Here is a 15,263-nt window from a genome sequence, read left to right on the forward strand (position 1 = left end):
TAATCACAACATATTAAATGTTAAATATTATGAGGTGGGGGCTTTAATTTGGGCTATTTGTACAAGCAATAAAGAATAGCTATAGTAAATGGATTTATATATAAAATATATAGACTACATTAATGTTCAGTGTTTGTAATTCAAATGTATGCATAGCATTAATGAAGACATTAATGAAAGAATAAACTTTGTAGCACATTACTGTAACTGTACGGTCCATTTAAAGTATTCATGTTAAATTCCCTTTCAAATATTGACTTTAGAGTCTAAAATACGGATATTTAGTCTAATTATCATAATAAGGAAATGCCTCGTGGACTGAGTGAGATTCTAATAATAGTAATATGTCGATAATGTATCCTGTTTTAATTTCCAACACTGCCTCTACCTTACTGTCCCGTGTGCTCCTGTAATAAACACGGTTAAAAGTAGGCTTGGCTAAATTCCCTGAACTCCACTAATCTACACATCATCTCCTTCCCTTTTCCAGACGGTATTGATCAACCCGGGGCTTTACGTCAGTATTGATAACTTTGCCAAAGCAAAATCAAGTGCAATTGTCCAGTTAATGTTGGGGACGGAGGCACGGAGACACATGCTCTTTACTTTTCAAAGACTCGGGCAGTTCGCCAAAAAAAATATCGTCTACTTTTTTCTTCCTTCTTTACTTCCACAAAAAAAAAAAAAAAACATGTTGGCGGACTTGTCAAACATATCGGCGGAGTCTCGTGTTAAGTCTGCTCGTTGTGTTTTTTTAAAAGTGGGACCGGTGATCGTAAACGTTGTTTAACGAGGGGGAATCCAGCCCACATATTTATTGCAGCCGCTGAAAAAAATCTCCTCAATATCCCCCAAGATGGCCGCCGATGTAGGATCGATGTTTCAATATTGGAAGAAATTTGATCTACGGCGGCTTCAGGTTAGTGCTATTCTCACCTTTCTCTGCTTATTTTTCCGGCGGTATGTCTTCTTACTGTACTCTGCTGTGTGTTATCTTGTTTTGGGTGAATGGAAGACGAAAGCTAGCGGCGTTCGCATTGATAGTTATTAGAAATTGATCCCTCTTCTGCCTTTGTTCAGTTCAATCATTGATCAGCGGTGGAGCGACCGTGGAGCAGCACAGCCTCTGTTAGCCACGCCGATCTGGGATCAGCACCGCGGACAGCACTGATGTTTACATGCATTAGCTTTTCTGCTTTTTTTACTCGTTATTGTCAGCGACAAGCACCGCCGTACTTACATGTACGGAAACTTTTAATGCGCCCCTGAATCTCTGTTCTTGGACGTAGGCTGTAACTTTTTCAGCCAGCTTAATGTTTTATGCGGTTTGTGTCGACGGCCGTAGCGTTGCTGCTGCATCTTTCAGTAGGCTAATAGTGCAATTCTTGTCATTTTACATTTTCCTACATTGGCGAATTTGCATGTTGCGAAGTTTTATTTGTGATTGGGAAAGTTTATTTGGTGGACATTAGGCATTCTGCCCGAACATTTAATGGAAACAATATTTTCCATCGGTGTCGACTGTACATTTAGAAACGTGAGTCGTCGCTGGTAGTGAACATGCGACCAGTTTGTTGTTGAGAAAGACGAGCTTTTAAGTCTTTCAACGCCGAAGCGCTGGACTGTTAATGTCAATGTTTCTAGTTATTACCGTGGAGATTGTGTCAGGTGAGCAGTTTGTTCGTATCACAGCCATAACATGTACTAACGTTACATATATAATGCCATTAAATAGCATGTCAGCTCCGTGAGCCTATAGCCGAACCCACTGAGCTGAAAGTTGGATTTATAAACCACAATGCTGACAGCCTGTTCGCTTGTATTCCTCAAAGCAAACGTTGAAATAAGGTTGGGAAAGCTAAACGCTGTTTTCAGTGTCCACTCCCCCCCTCCTCCTCCTCCTCCTCATCCTCTCCTCTCCTCTGCTCTCTCCTGAAGCCGCATAGGGCTGCTCGGCCGGGGGGGCTGTGTAATTGTATTCCCCGCTAATGTTTGTAAATCAGCCTCGGCCGGCGCAAGGGCAACGTCTCTGCCGTTTGACTGATGTTCTGTAACATGAGAAATGACAGGAGCATGGCAGCCCGGGTCCCTCGGAAAAGCCTACCGAGGAGGAGAAATCAGATCTGGTGGCTCTCGGTTGTCTTGTGTTGGTCGAGTGTTATTCCAGCTCCCGGCCGCTGGACCTCTCTCTCATCCAGGCTGGGATCCAGAGGGGCGAGGGAGCTATTGTTGTTGCGGCTTCATGTGGTGTCCTCTGTGCGGGCTCTCGTCCTGATTCACCCCGGCTCCGGAGGACCGTGCAACATTTATGATAGATGTATACATTCAAGGTTTTTCATTAAATGTGACCGAGTAGCCTAGGAGCTAAATCTGAACTGCCCCTTAAGGATGCCCAAGCCATTACCTAGTGTCATGAGCGGTGATGTAGTGCTATATAATAAAAAGGTTAGCCTCCAGTCAGTGATCATCACGAGGCATACGGCCACTAATATTAAGAACAATTCATGATACCTGCAGAAAAGTGTTAATTCATGCTTGTGTTCCCTCGAATGACCTTATGTAAAATGAATCACTTGCTATGAAATAGTAGTGCCTGTACCGCAGGAGGGTTATTGTCAGTCTATAAAGGTGGATAAATAATTCCACCAAGAGGTGGAAGGTGGATTAATTGAATTCAGGTGTTTACCTCTGCAGCATCCCTGGTTTTAGGCTTTCGGATTATATTTGGATGTAGTCCAGGTTATATTGTCAACCATAAGCAGAACCCCGTTAATCACCTGGATTATTGTGCAAACAGGTTTTTGTAAAAAAAAAAAAAAAAAAGAAATGCAGCAATAGTCACATTATAGACATATTGAATAAGGTAAAATACACATGTAGATGTAAATTGTCTTGAATTATAGCAACCTTGACTTTGTCTTCTGTGTCTGCTCTGGAGAAGTGCCCTTTCTTGATGCTTTGCAACCAGCTCGTTAATCATATAAAGTTGGGTGATGATCATTTGACAGGATCCTTTTTTTCATTCTCTACTGAAATTCTGTTGCTTTAACGCTGGAACCTTTTAATATTTCGTAGGGCTATAGCATGGATTTGAACACATCATCTTATTATGAGCATCTCTGGTAAATATTCTTACACGCCTCTGATTGCACACATGCCTGTAGCTCAGATGTGCCATCCTCTGCTACATGTGTCAGAAATCAATTAATTCACTTATTTCTCATTCTGCCATGGTTGGAGCCAGTGTAAAATCATTACAGCTGTTTGACCATCCAAGCCCATACAGAAGAGTATTCTTGCTCTATTCGAGGACATCTACGACCTATTTGTTGTAGCAGTTCGCGCTGGAGCATTTATTTTCTCATTACAAGTTATTATATCAGTGAACTGAGTGTGCAGTTTTTTAGTGTTTGTGCAGTAGATTTGTGCCTCCGAGTTGTACAGGATGAATAATTCACCTGCAGGCTGATGAAAAGAGGGCAGGGAAAGTGCGAAGCGCTGAGGTGGAGTGACCTTGGTTCCTGCTGGCTGCAGGTCACCCGGCCGTTGCTGTGGTAATCATTCACACCAGCCAGATGGCATTTCCGTGGGCGAGCATGAAAAGGACGGGTCAGGGTCTGTCCTGCCAGGTCCTGCCAGGCCCAAAAACAACTCTGCGCCAATACGGTACCTGGAGAGAGAGCGTTGGGCCTGTAGGAAGACTTTGCAGAGCCAGGTGATGAGAGTGTGTGGTCAAACCAGGTGGAAATGCAGTAAGATTACAGTCGTGGTTTTGTTTATTCCTATCAGCTGAAATGTTGTGTACATATCAATAATATATCACACCTTAAATTGCCGTTAAGCACTCAGAAAAAAAGCATTTGCAAGGGTATATCACAGCAGACCAAGAAGACTTTTATTTGATTTGACTTTGGAAAACTTGGGCTCCATGCCTTTACTATGATACTTTTATCCCACTGTTGTTTTTAGCGATGTCGCAATGCTGTGCTCATACGGCGAAATAATGCTCCGCTTATTTGTTGCCATTTTCTAGCCTTGTTTCCACTCTCTCTTCCATGAATCTAAGAGGCAGTGGGGTTTTAGATCAGGAACAAAAGCTTGTGATTGTACTACATTTAGCATGACTCAGTTGCTCTGGTGTCAGCTCTAATCCGCACACAGAGACAACAGTATTGCCAAACAGTGAAATTGCTTTGCAGCCTGTGAGCCTGGCTGCCTCCGCTGCCAGCCTGCTCTGTGTGCTGTTTGCCAGTAGCTCCCCCACACACATACACACACACACACACGCACACACACCAACCCTGCAATCTCAAATTGGCTGTGAAAATCGGTCTCTGTCTCCCTTTCATTCATGCTTTCATATATTTGTTTGCTGATATTGTTAATGTCAAATGCATCAACATAATCTCATTGTAGTGGAGAGTAAGTCAGTCCAGAGCGCCTCCGATCTTGTATTATTTATCATAATGACTGTATCATTTTATTCATATGCTGTTGTAGATATAAAAGGCTTTAACGCTGACCTCGACGGTGGTGCTATATGTGCTCATTATCTTATTTTCAGGACTTGTCTTTTGTTGTCAGGTCTTTCACATCCTCAGCAGATTAAGTGCTGTGTTTAAATGTACAAGCTGCCCCATCATCATAATCAGCACCGGTCTGAGTCGCACATGGCTCCCGTATAAACATTTCTTAACATCCCTTCGTTATTACCACTTCTGTGAATCGATGGGTGGGGCATGTCTGTCACAGTCCCGTATCCTTCGGGTTGCCCCTCTTTTCCTTTGACAGTGACAACAAAGCAAATAAGAAAGAGGGGAGCTTTTACAGGACTATCTGGGGCAAATTGAGATGTGAAATCCAGGAGCCATAACCCCGGTACATAAAACGCAGGGAACATTAGAGAGCGAGAGGAGTGAAACAGACTTCAGCATTAAGCTGTTTAACCTCTCTGTGTAGCATTAGTGGTAGAGACTTCAAAGCAGATGCTTCAGCGTTGGAAGCAGAATGACAAATGGGTTTAGAGACAGCTACGGTGAGCATTCTCACAGGAAGACTAGGCCTGTCATTAATGTCAGCTTAATCACTTTGACCTTCCTTCTAGTAGATTTCCATACCTATCCAATCATTTTGCCTTGCTTGTGCTCCTGTTTGCAGACTGCTGTATGTGCTGCTGTTTGACAGGGCTGGTTGTGATGAAGTTGCTGTCTATATTGGTGATTGTATACTTGAAACGTCCTGAAAGCTGTGCTAATAAAGCATTGGTTCACGCATGCTACAAAAAACCCTTTCCATCAGTGGTATCTTGCCACGCGTTTACCTTTTGATTTGATTTTTCCCAGGTTTTGACACTGAGATCTCTGCCTCCACCCCAATGCAACGCTGGTTTCCATTGTTTACTGCTTTCAACAAATACAGCTGCACCAAGTGTCAGAAAACAACAGTCCATAGTCTTGACCCAGTACCATCAGGCTACCTATCACTGTTCTGCATTACGCTCTCCCAGAAATCTGACATTTCAGTCCCTGATCGGCTCATAAAATCCGTTACAGGAAGACTGTTAAAAATAGGCAATCTTCTTTAGTGACCTATAACATGGGAAAAAACATTTGGTGGGCCCAAAGCAACAAAAAAAAAAAAAGGATTTACTCGTGTCAGGAAAGATCTCTTCCAATTCTATCAATGCAAACCATGTAAAATCAAAGATGGACAGTATATAAAGGAATTGTATAGCATTTTATTTAGTAATACTGCGGTAATACAGCTTCTGGCCACCAGTGGCAGCACTGAGCACACTGCTGCTGACAGCACTCTTATAGGTTAGTGAAAAAGAAATCCTATGCCATCTTTGATTTTATGTGTTGTATTGACTGTAATGAATGTTGTTACTTGAGTCATTTAAAAAAAAATGTCATCTGCCTGCCTCACCGCCAGGTGAGTTTTAAACTTTTCTTCCCATAAAGAATTTAATGAGCCAGTCGGTGACTGAAATGTCTCTTCTAGGACACGGGGATGGAGGAGCTCGATGCGTATGATGACTGTGGATCAGGGTTAGAATCTGCAGACGGTTTTCATTGGAACTAGTTTCCACCAGAGAAATAGTTGCTGCAAAAACTGTTTTTACAGACTAACAGGGACATTGTTATTCTGGGAAGAGATGTTGCTCTTTAATGTTTTTAATGCTGTGAGCTCCTCAAAAGAAATTCCACTCACCTCATTTTTATTGGGGTGGAGCAGAAGTCTCAGAGACTGATGCCTCAAAACCTCTGCAAATAAAACCAATCTCCAGAGGTAAGTGAGAAACTGTTTTTTCATAATTTGGGTGAACTGACCCTTTAAACTGCCCTTTGAACCAAATAAGCGAATATTATTGACATCATGTGGACATATGATTTCATAGTATTGATCTGTAATTGTTGTGGCTAATGAGTGCTAAGATTTATGTCGTTAGCCTCCTGTCATATTTTGGTCTTTTCGTCTACAACGCTAGCTGAATATTTCTGTTTTTGGAGGCTTGCTGTTTTAACGTCTTCTCTTATGCCAAAAAAAGCAGTACCCCCAATGTTTCAGCAGGAACGCCCCCTTGATAGTTGACAGTACTTCATAGCAAGAGACGCCCGATTTTTCATAGCAGTGTGTTCTCCGTTCTGCTGCCCCTAGGCTGGAGCAATTGCTTTGCAGGAGTAAATAACCAGCTTTAACAAAACTTCAGGGACACATTAGTCTGCTGGAGGACGGCTCCATGGCGGTAGGGCAGCCTCTTCTTCCCTCACTGTGAGGCAGGCGGAAGCATCAGGAGGGGAGAGGTAATGGCTCATCGGCATTGGGTATAAAGCTGTGTCCTCTCTTCCCGCTGACAGCTAGTCCCATGCCCAGCAAGTCCATATTGAGCTGCGTTTCTCCACTGCGGCCTTGGCTTTATTTGTTTTGACTGTCTGACGCCACTGCAGACGTATTGAGCACCAGTCCTTTCTTGTTCATTTTACTGAGCTTACAATGAATCCCACTGCCCTCCCGCTCTTAGTCTCTCTCTCTCTCTCTGTCTGTCTCTCCATCTCTCTACCTAGAATGCCTCAGCTGTATTTGGCAGGGTTTCACTTGCTGTATTTCATTCCTCTATTGTCCATTTCGTCCTTCATGCCGAAAAAAAAGAAGCATGCCTTTATTTCCCAAATGTGCAAGTGCCAGGCTTTTGTACGGTATGTGTTCTGACGTTGCTTGTCATGTAGCGTGAGTTAGCATGGTGTGAAGGGTGCTCCTGGGCCCCGCACACTCAAGAGATCAATGCTTCACTAACCTTCTCCAGGTCCTCTTTGGGGAACTCAGCCGCTCTCATTATGTGCCACTGCTCAGAGTGTGTTTACCAGACTGGAGGAATAGTAGTCTTGTGCATGCCACCCATTTCTGAGGCCCCATTTGTCCTCATTTAAGTGGGAAGAGAGAAGACCCAGGAAAGACGGCCTCTTGGTGGTCTTTGGAGTATTAAGGCAGCGTTTGTTATTACTAAGCAGATGTGCTCTTATTTGTCAAAATAATACAAAAGGTGTGTTATAGCAAAAGCAGATGGATCAGCCTTGTTGTGTTAGCCGGTCTTGTCTTTGTGCAGCTGCTACCCCCACACAGTTAATTACTCTCTTATTCATCCCCAACAATGGGAGGGGATGGAATAAATCTGAGCCGCGCACTCTCGCTTCTTCACCAGGAAGGTGCAGACTGGGACCCTAAAGCGAGCGAGTGGCTTCAAGAGGTACAGTTTATCATTTTTAATGGAGAGGAACAGGAAGTGGAGACATGAAGCTGGGCTCCGTGATTTATACACCGCCTCAGTCGGGGGAGAAAAGAGCAAGTCTATCTCCCTGTCCACACCTCTGGTTTGCAGTCGCTCCCGCTCGAATCATACCCCTCCGTTGTTTCTCGGCTCCTCTTCAACACCACCAAAATACACTTGCACTGTCGAGCCTCTCCGGGGAAATAACATGATAGGAGAATTTGCCTGTCTAACTATAAGATTTAGGAAAAAATATCGCCCTATTGATTTATTATCCATTATTAATGTCAGCAATTATATATGTTAACACGTGCTCTAATTAGTTTGTGCTGTGTGTACAAGAGGTACAGTATCATCCCAGAATCCGTCTGCATCCCTCCACTGCATCCTGGCTCTCAGTTTATCTGGTTTTGTTGTTCCCTGAAAAGCCCAGTGATGTCATGCCTCTATTGTCACCTGTTCATTTACTTTCGTAGTGGAGGGCATCGGGGTATTGATTAGGGTTTGCAACTGTGTTAGCAGCTCTGCCGGTGTGTAATATAGGCCTTGAGGCTATTCTGTCTTTCCGTTCAGTCTCACGAGTGCTTTCCAGACCTTGTAATCTTAATTAAATATGCAACTTTTGATCGCAACAGGGTCACTATTTTTGCATTTAAATGTGGTCACAGACTCCCCCCTCCCCCCCCCTACCTCCACACCCGTTACACACACACCTCCACCCCCTCAGCTGAAAGAAAAGGCAGACATTTTGAATCTCAATGCAAAAAAGGGAGAAAAGAACAAAGAACTGAATTGAGTCGCTCCTTTTTCAATTTCCCTTGTTAGCCTCCTGCTGCATTCCCCCTATAGTTTTTTTTTCTATTTTTTTCCAGATGAATTTTATGATATTTTCCTCCCCTCCCCTCTCCACCGCTCTCTCACACACTCCTCGGCAGTTTTCCCCAGACAGGTTCCACAGTGTTTTAGAGGGGATGGATTTAATTGCTCTGTGGGGATTGGTTGGCTGTGCCGGGCTCGGCTGTTTAATTAGTGTACCCTGCCGGGATTGGTTTAATGCTTCATGATCTTGAAATTGTCTGATTGTTCAGCCCTCTGGGGACTCTCCCTGCCTACGTAGGCCAGCAGGTTTAGCTAAACATTGCTCCAGGCTTCTGCTGTATGCAGCAGGAGGCAGAGTTACGCCTAAGGAACTGAAATTTTGTTTNNTTGGGGGGGGGGGGGGCAACTTTTATGACAAACCAGGGGACATGCATGTGAAGTGGACAGTCTTCTGGGTTTTCCTTAGTTCTTGACTGCAGGAGCTCTGTGCAGACCTCACAGGAATGTTTATCCTTACAATGTTTCATCTCAGCTTGATGCTATATGGAAATTATCCTATTGACTATTAATGCAGTACCAATATTTATACTGTGATACAGTGTTTCTTTATGATAAGCAAGCATATGATTTTTAGCAGCAGCCAAGCAAAATAATTAGCTATGCATGTGGCTCTCTGCTTGGCCCACACATTTTCTACATATTTTCCTGACTGAATGGATGTCTTGTATTTCTGAAGGAGCTCCTCTCGCTGCATGCTTTTCCCCGACTTGTTTTGCATGTAGGAGAATCTCTGCTGCGACGAGGCCATCAGGATCATTTTGCGTGGATCTCTGAATGATGTGCTTGGTCACCTTGAGTGAGGGGAGCTGGGGGAAAATTACATTTGTGTAAATGGGCACGGGGTGTGTCTGCGTCCCCTCTGTAGCCTTCCATGGGATGCCCTTGGTTTGGTTCAATCATGGCAGCGATGTTGACCTCAACCGTAAATGTGCCTGGCATTAGATCCTGGATAAGGGAAGAGCGTGCGTTGTGGCGGCGCAGTCCAGCACAGATAGTACCTACTGAAGGCTAAACTCATTCCGCTTCATCAGACCTATCGAGCCCACTCACTCAAAGAACTCAACCTTCAAGAACATAAATCTCCAGCAGATGATAATAAGAATACCATCCTCTGCCTGGACTTTATAATGTATTTGTCCTCACAGTGAATGATGACTGAGTGTTCTGGTGCAACAATGATTACTTTTTGTCTGAGAGCTTTCTCTATTAGGAATTCTCCAGGCAGATGCCACGCAGATTATGTATTCTGCTGTTGTTGACTGGATCATCTGTGCTGCACCCAGGGGGTCAGTTTTTCTTATGCCTGTGTTCACTATTGTGTTTACACCCTCAGAGACACCGAGTGGATGCACATGATCACCAAGGTGATAGACCTCATGGCAACCCCAGCCGCTCCCAAATGAGTGTTGCACCCTGAGCTTCATCCCCTTTCTCTCTGGGGGAGATGCCCTGATTACTGAGTGACTTTGTGCTGGAGTTGAGGGCCCTCTCCAGCTGTTGGGATTGTTTGTACAATGATGATAAGGGGTTGTGAGTAATCAGAGTTGGGTTCTGTAGACAATCTTTTAATCTCTTTATTATGAATGTTGTTCAGCTATGTTGGAACATTTTATCCATTTGTGATCAATGTTACTTAGTGCACTTCCTTTTCATTTAGCCTTAAATAAAAGGTGGACTACCCGAGCATAACATGAAGTCTGGTCATATTGGTGGGTTTGGAGATATTCATTGTGTTCTGTTATTTTAAAGGGGGGAACCTCAGGTCAATTGTGGATCATGGTCAAAGTCAACAATGCTGCTCTTTCACAAATAAGCCTCAAGACTTAATATTGCAGGGCTAGTTCTCCTTCAAAGATAAAAATCTTATTGCATCCCAATGCCATCCCCCGCTGCCTTTTGGGCAGGGTGTGAGTCCAGCGTCTGTCTAGACGTGCAGCATCATTAACCTGCCGCGACCTCGGCCCCTGATGAATTCGCTCTCACATCCCCTGCAGCCTAGCGTTAGCAGCGCTCCTCTCGTCCACTGGGAACTGGGGCTCCTCTGGACTGGCCATTAGAGCCACTAGCCTCTACTGGCAGGCATTAATAGGCCAAGTGGCCGGAGCCTCTTTCAGACTGCTGAATAATTCAAACCGTCTGGGCCGTGTCTAGTCCCGGGGCGCAGGGGGATGTGAACTGGGGAGCAGGGTGCAGGGGGCTGCGTGGAGGTGCAGGGGTTAATAACAGGTCTGCCTCTCTGTGTCAGCAGCTGCTCCACCTCCTCCACCCCCAACTCACGCACCCAACCCCACCCCACGTATGAAAGAATCCTATTCAGTTGATTAGATTTTTCAAAATGGATCAATTTTTAATCAGCGGAGCATCTGACTACGGTCAATACCATTGTCGCTGGGAAGACAGTTGCTGGACAGCCGTCTTTATTTACAGGAATGTTTGTTTTTTACTGTATGCAGATGTCGAAGGAGGAAATGGCTAGCTCTGACCACTGCACCACAGCAGTCCCTGGCCTGTCCAGGCAGGGGTCTGGCCTCATCATGCATGTCTGCAACAACACACCACCACCAAGGTTGCAGCAAATCCAATGCTCTCTGATCATGCCCTTTGGAAGATCAGATGTGAATATTTATTCACATCAGAGCAGAAAGGTGGATTAATGTCTTTTCCTGTGTAAGTGTGGGTCTGTCCAAAGAGACTTCTCTTACCCATTTGCATCTGCATAAGTAGTGAGTAGGAGTGAGGAGCCAACAAACTAGCTGTAATACTGCCATCAAAATTTCATTGTGCTGTGGGGAGACCCTAACATGTTAAATAATGAGGAGCCCATAAACTTAATGTTCAGAACCTCTCCGCAACTGCTGACGACGTCTAGTTACGACTCGATACGTAGGCAGAATTATGAGGAGATAATCATTCTTCAGAGTGCTCCTCAGTTATGCACATCTGGTTCTTAAACAGCCAACCCCCAAATATTCGTTGTGTGATTACTTCAAAGGTGCTTCGGTATGTAAAGATCTTTTAATGTTAATACTGTCCCGTCAGTTTCGGTCAATATGGAGGACCACTCTAATATGTGACATGTCACATAATCTTTACTGCTGTACGGAAAAACTGTAGAAATAAAACTAAAAAAACAGAATATGTACAAAAAATAGACTTGGTAACACTGTGTCCTTTTTGAGCAGCAAAATGTTTCAGTAAACAAGGTCATATGGTGCAATATGGTGTACAATCAATAATGTTCTGTCCTGATGGGGTTAAATCAATATATCCAAGTCAAAAAGATCAATCAATAATATGACAACACAAACATAATTAAAAAGTGCAAATATAAAATATGGCTTACTTTGTGCTACTTGGAATATATTTTCATGTCATCCACAACCCTAAAATTAGCGTAACACTGAAGCTTAAATGACCCAAACTGAAAACTAAGCAAGCTGGCTTCGAGGTTTTTGATCGTTTTTTTACGATATTGTGTCCTATAGATACAGTACATCCAGATAGATATACTTATAGAAATGACATTGTCACATTATAAACCAACAGGAGACACTATAAAATCATAGCAAAAAAAAAATATTATCCTGTTTCCATATACTGACATAATGACATATTGACATAATGACATATTGACATAATGACATATTGGGAAATGACATCAGAATGACATAATGGCATTTTGACCCTGTGATATAATGACATATTCGCATATTAACGTGATGGCGAAAACTAAGAAGAGACAATACTGTTTAGTTCTTATAATTATAAATAAATTCAGATATACAATACAAAATATACAAGCTAAACCTCAATTTCCACATCTTCTTTTCTGCTTTAATGACATGGACATAGAGCTGGACATGCATAATAACAATAACAGTAATAACAACAGAAAACAGAAACTGGTAAGATCCAGGCACCATAAGAACTGTGGATCATTTGTATATAATTGTAAATACTGTGTTGTTATACTTGTTGTATTGTTAGACAACTATGACAAGCGCTTTAGAAGTCATTGGCCAAAATGTTGAAGTGTTTGTTATGCTGCATTTAACCTGCTCATCTCGTATCATTTTTACTGACTGAGAGCAAACATTTAAACCTGTCTAGAAAGATTAGATGCTGTGGGTCCTATGGTGTACAAGATCCAGACACTTTGAGAGAAAAACAATGAAGCAAAACAAAACAGTTGTACATGGATCCCTGATAATAACTATAATAATAGTATAATATTGTATTTTATGTGGCTTTTTTCAAAACGAGTTCCAGAGCACTTCATGAAAGATAGAAGACTGAGCAGATGACATAGATCAATACAACAGAAGGACTCTGAGGCAGTGATGAAAAAGCTGAAATAAAATAAACAGAAGGTTCCAGCTACAAGGATATTAAAACAATAGAGTGTAGTCAGGAAGAACATATCCCATTTACAGCACTTAAACACAGATCTTAGTTGGTGGGGCAGGGAAGCAGGTGGGTGAGCAAAAGCAGCAACACTCTCAGGCCATAGTTAACTGAACAGTGACTACACATCCTTCAAAAGGTTTTTTGAAGGATTTTGGTTTGTCACAATATTGTGTCCTATAGATACAGTACATACAGATAGATATACTTATAGAAATGCCTTCATCACATTCTAAACCAACAGGAGACACTATAAAATCATAGCACAGTTAAATAAAAGAGGGAAATATTATCCTGTTTCCATATACTGACATAATGACATATTGGGAAATGACACCAGAATGACATATTGGCATTTTGACACGTGTGATATAATGACATGTTTGCATATTAATGTGATGGCGTTAGTGTGACATAATGGCATGTTGGCATCATGGCATACAGGCAGAGTGGCATATTGACACGTAGATAATTAGACGTTGGCATACTATTGCTTAATGCCAGTGTAATAAAGTTTCCTTGCGTCCCCTTTTTAAGCAAACCCCTGTGCAGTCTTGAGTAGACTAGCAGAAATATTGCTTAACCTCAGTGATAAGAGAATGTTAGTTTATGTATTGTGTTGCGAGTGCAGTATTCTGAAAGTCTGATAAAATCAAAAACTCATGAATGTCAATGACCACATTTTCAGTAAGGAAGCAAATCAGCAAAAAAGTATGACACTGGCAAATCAATTAGTTAAATTATAATTATTTATTTCAGCTTTACTTTTGCTTCATATTTTTGGTGCTCCAGTTTCTGACTGACAATGGATTATGTACAACAATATAAATCAGATGGTGTAACCAATAATAAAGGCTTTTGCGGAGTTCAGACTTGACATAAAAACCCCTGTCCTCCATCTAATCATCCTTCTTAAGTGTCAAACTTGTGCAAAAAGAAGCAATGCTTTCACCAAGGAGTACTTTATTTTTCGCTCACTAATGAAAATGTTTTGAATCTCTTTGCTTCTGTGCCAGTGGCGTTGTTTTCCTTCTTTTCTCTCTGATTATAGAACTGTATAAACTGGGCGAGATTTTGAATTCTTAGCTGATTGCATGCCTGTAGCCATGCACTCTCTCTGCCTTCCTCTCCAGACCTCCTTTCTCCTGATAGCCTCCTTTTTCTGGTACAGTGAGATGCAGTGCACTTTATATGCAGTTATGCTGAATAGGTGCTGATGTATGTTGAAAACAGTTTTGCAGGTGCCTTGTCAAAATGTGCAGTGGATAGGCAGTAACACAATTCTGTTTAATATGCTATCAATCAGCCGCTGGACTCCCATTTGTACATACAGTATTATGAGTATACTGTTCCCCAGACTATCACGACACTGCTGGTGTTTAGCTGCTCTCGTGTCCTCCAACAGTGTGTCCCTATTGTCTGTTTGTCTGTTTAATATGCAAAGGCGGTCATTCAGGGAGTCATTTTGGACCAGTGTAAACGAATCGGCAACAATGATTAGCTGGCGCTGCAGAGGAAGTGTCCATCATCGTGTTAGTGCATTTGGAGACCATCACTCCTCCCTCAGGTCATCTTGCCGCTGCTCTCCCAGCCTCGCAGAAGACGCACTCTGAAAAACACCCAAACAGCACCAGAGTAAATACACTGTAAGTGGAGTTACTTAATGGGAGATTTTGCATGCTTAATTGCAAGTATGGATTGAAGGTCCATTAAAAGACATCAGTGTCTTGGAGTCCAGCATATAGTTTGAATATACTTGAAATGGATTGATCCATTGACTTCCTGGCTTTTCTATCTGAGAGAAGTAATTAGAAACATAGAGCGCAATACCATTTTAAAGATGATTTGAAAAACAAGAAATAAAACATTGTTAGTATCCAGACAGTCCTGTTTCTGATGCTGGATGGTTTTGTTTGTTCAGTGTATGCAAGCATGCTTCAGGGTGGCACCGTAGACGTCCTGAGGGAAATATCAGGCTTATTTATTGGAGCCTTTTTAGCCCCAGCTCAATAGCAGCAGTCTGATGGCCGGGGTACAGAGGGACTATCTGGCAGAGGAGGAGGTGGAGGAGGAGCTGGGCCTGGCGTCAGCCCCACTGACAAGCTCTTATTTACCGTCCAGATCTATGACTCATTTTATGTACCTAATCGTAAAGCACTGAGATTTATCGGCGGTAACGGGACAGTGGGGAATACCCCAGGAGACTGGCAGA

At 42.7% G+C, this 15,263-nt stretch overlaps 1 protein-coding gene across 1 annotated transcript in view; it reads left to right on the forward strand.

The window, feature by feature from the left end:
• The first annotated feature begins 822 nt into the window (after window positions 1-822).
• cux2b (cut-like homeobox 2b) overlaps window positions 823-15,263 on the forward strand; it is a 91,051-nt gene continuing 76,610 nt past the window's right edge. The window contains exon 1 of the mRNA XM_035657658.1: window positions 823-919. Within this exon, the coding sequence (XP_035513551.1) occupies window positions 857-919 (63 nt within the window). The 5' untranslated portion in view covers window positions 823-856. The remainder of the gene's footprint in view (window positions 920-15,263) is intronic.

Source organism: Morone saxatilis, unplaced genomic scaffold (assembly GCF_004916995.1).
Source record: "Morone saxatilis isolate NCDOM2014 unplaced genomic scaffold, NCSU_SB_2.0 Contig16, whole genome shotgun sequence".
In the NCBI taxonomy this organism is placed as follows: Eukaryota; Metazoa; Chordata; class Actinopteri; family Moronidae; genus Morone; species Morone saxatilis.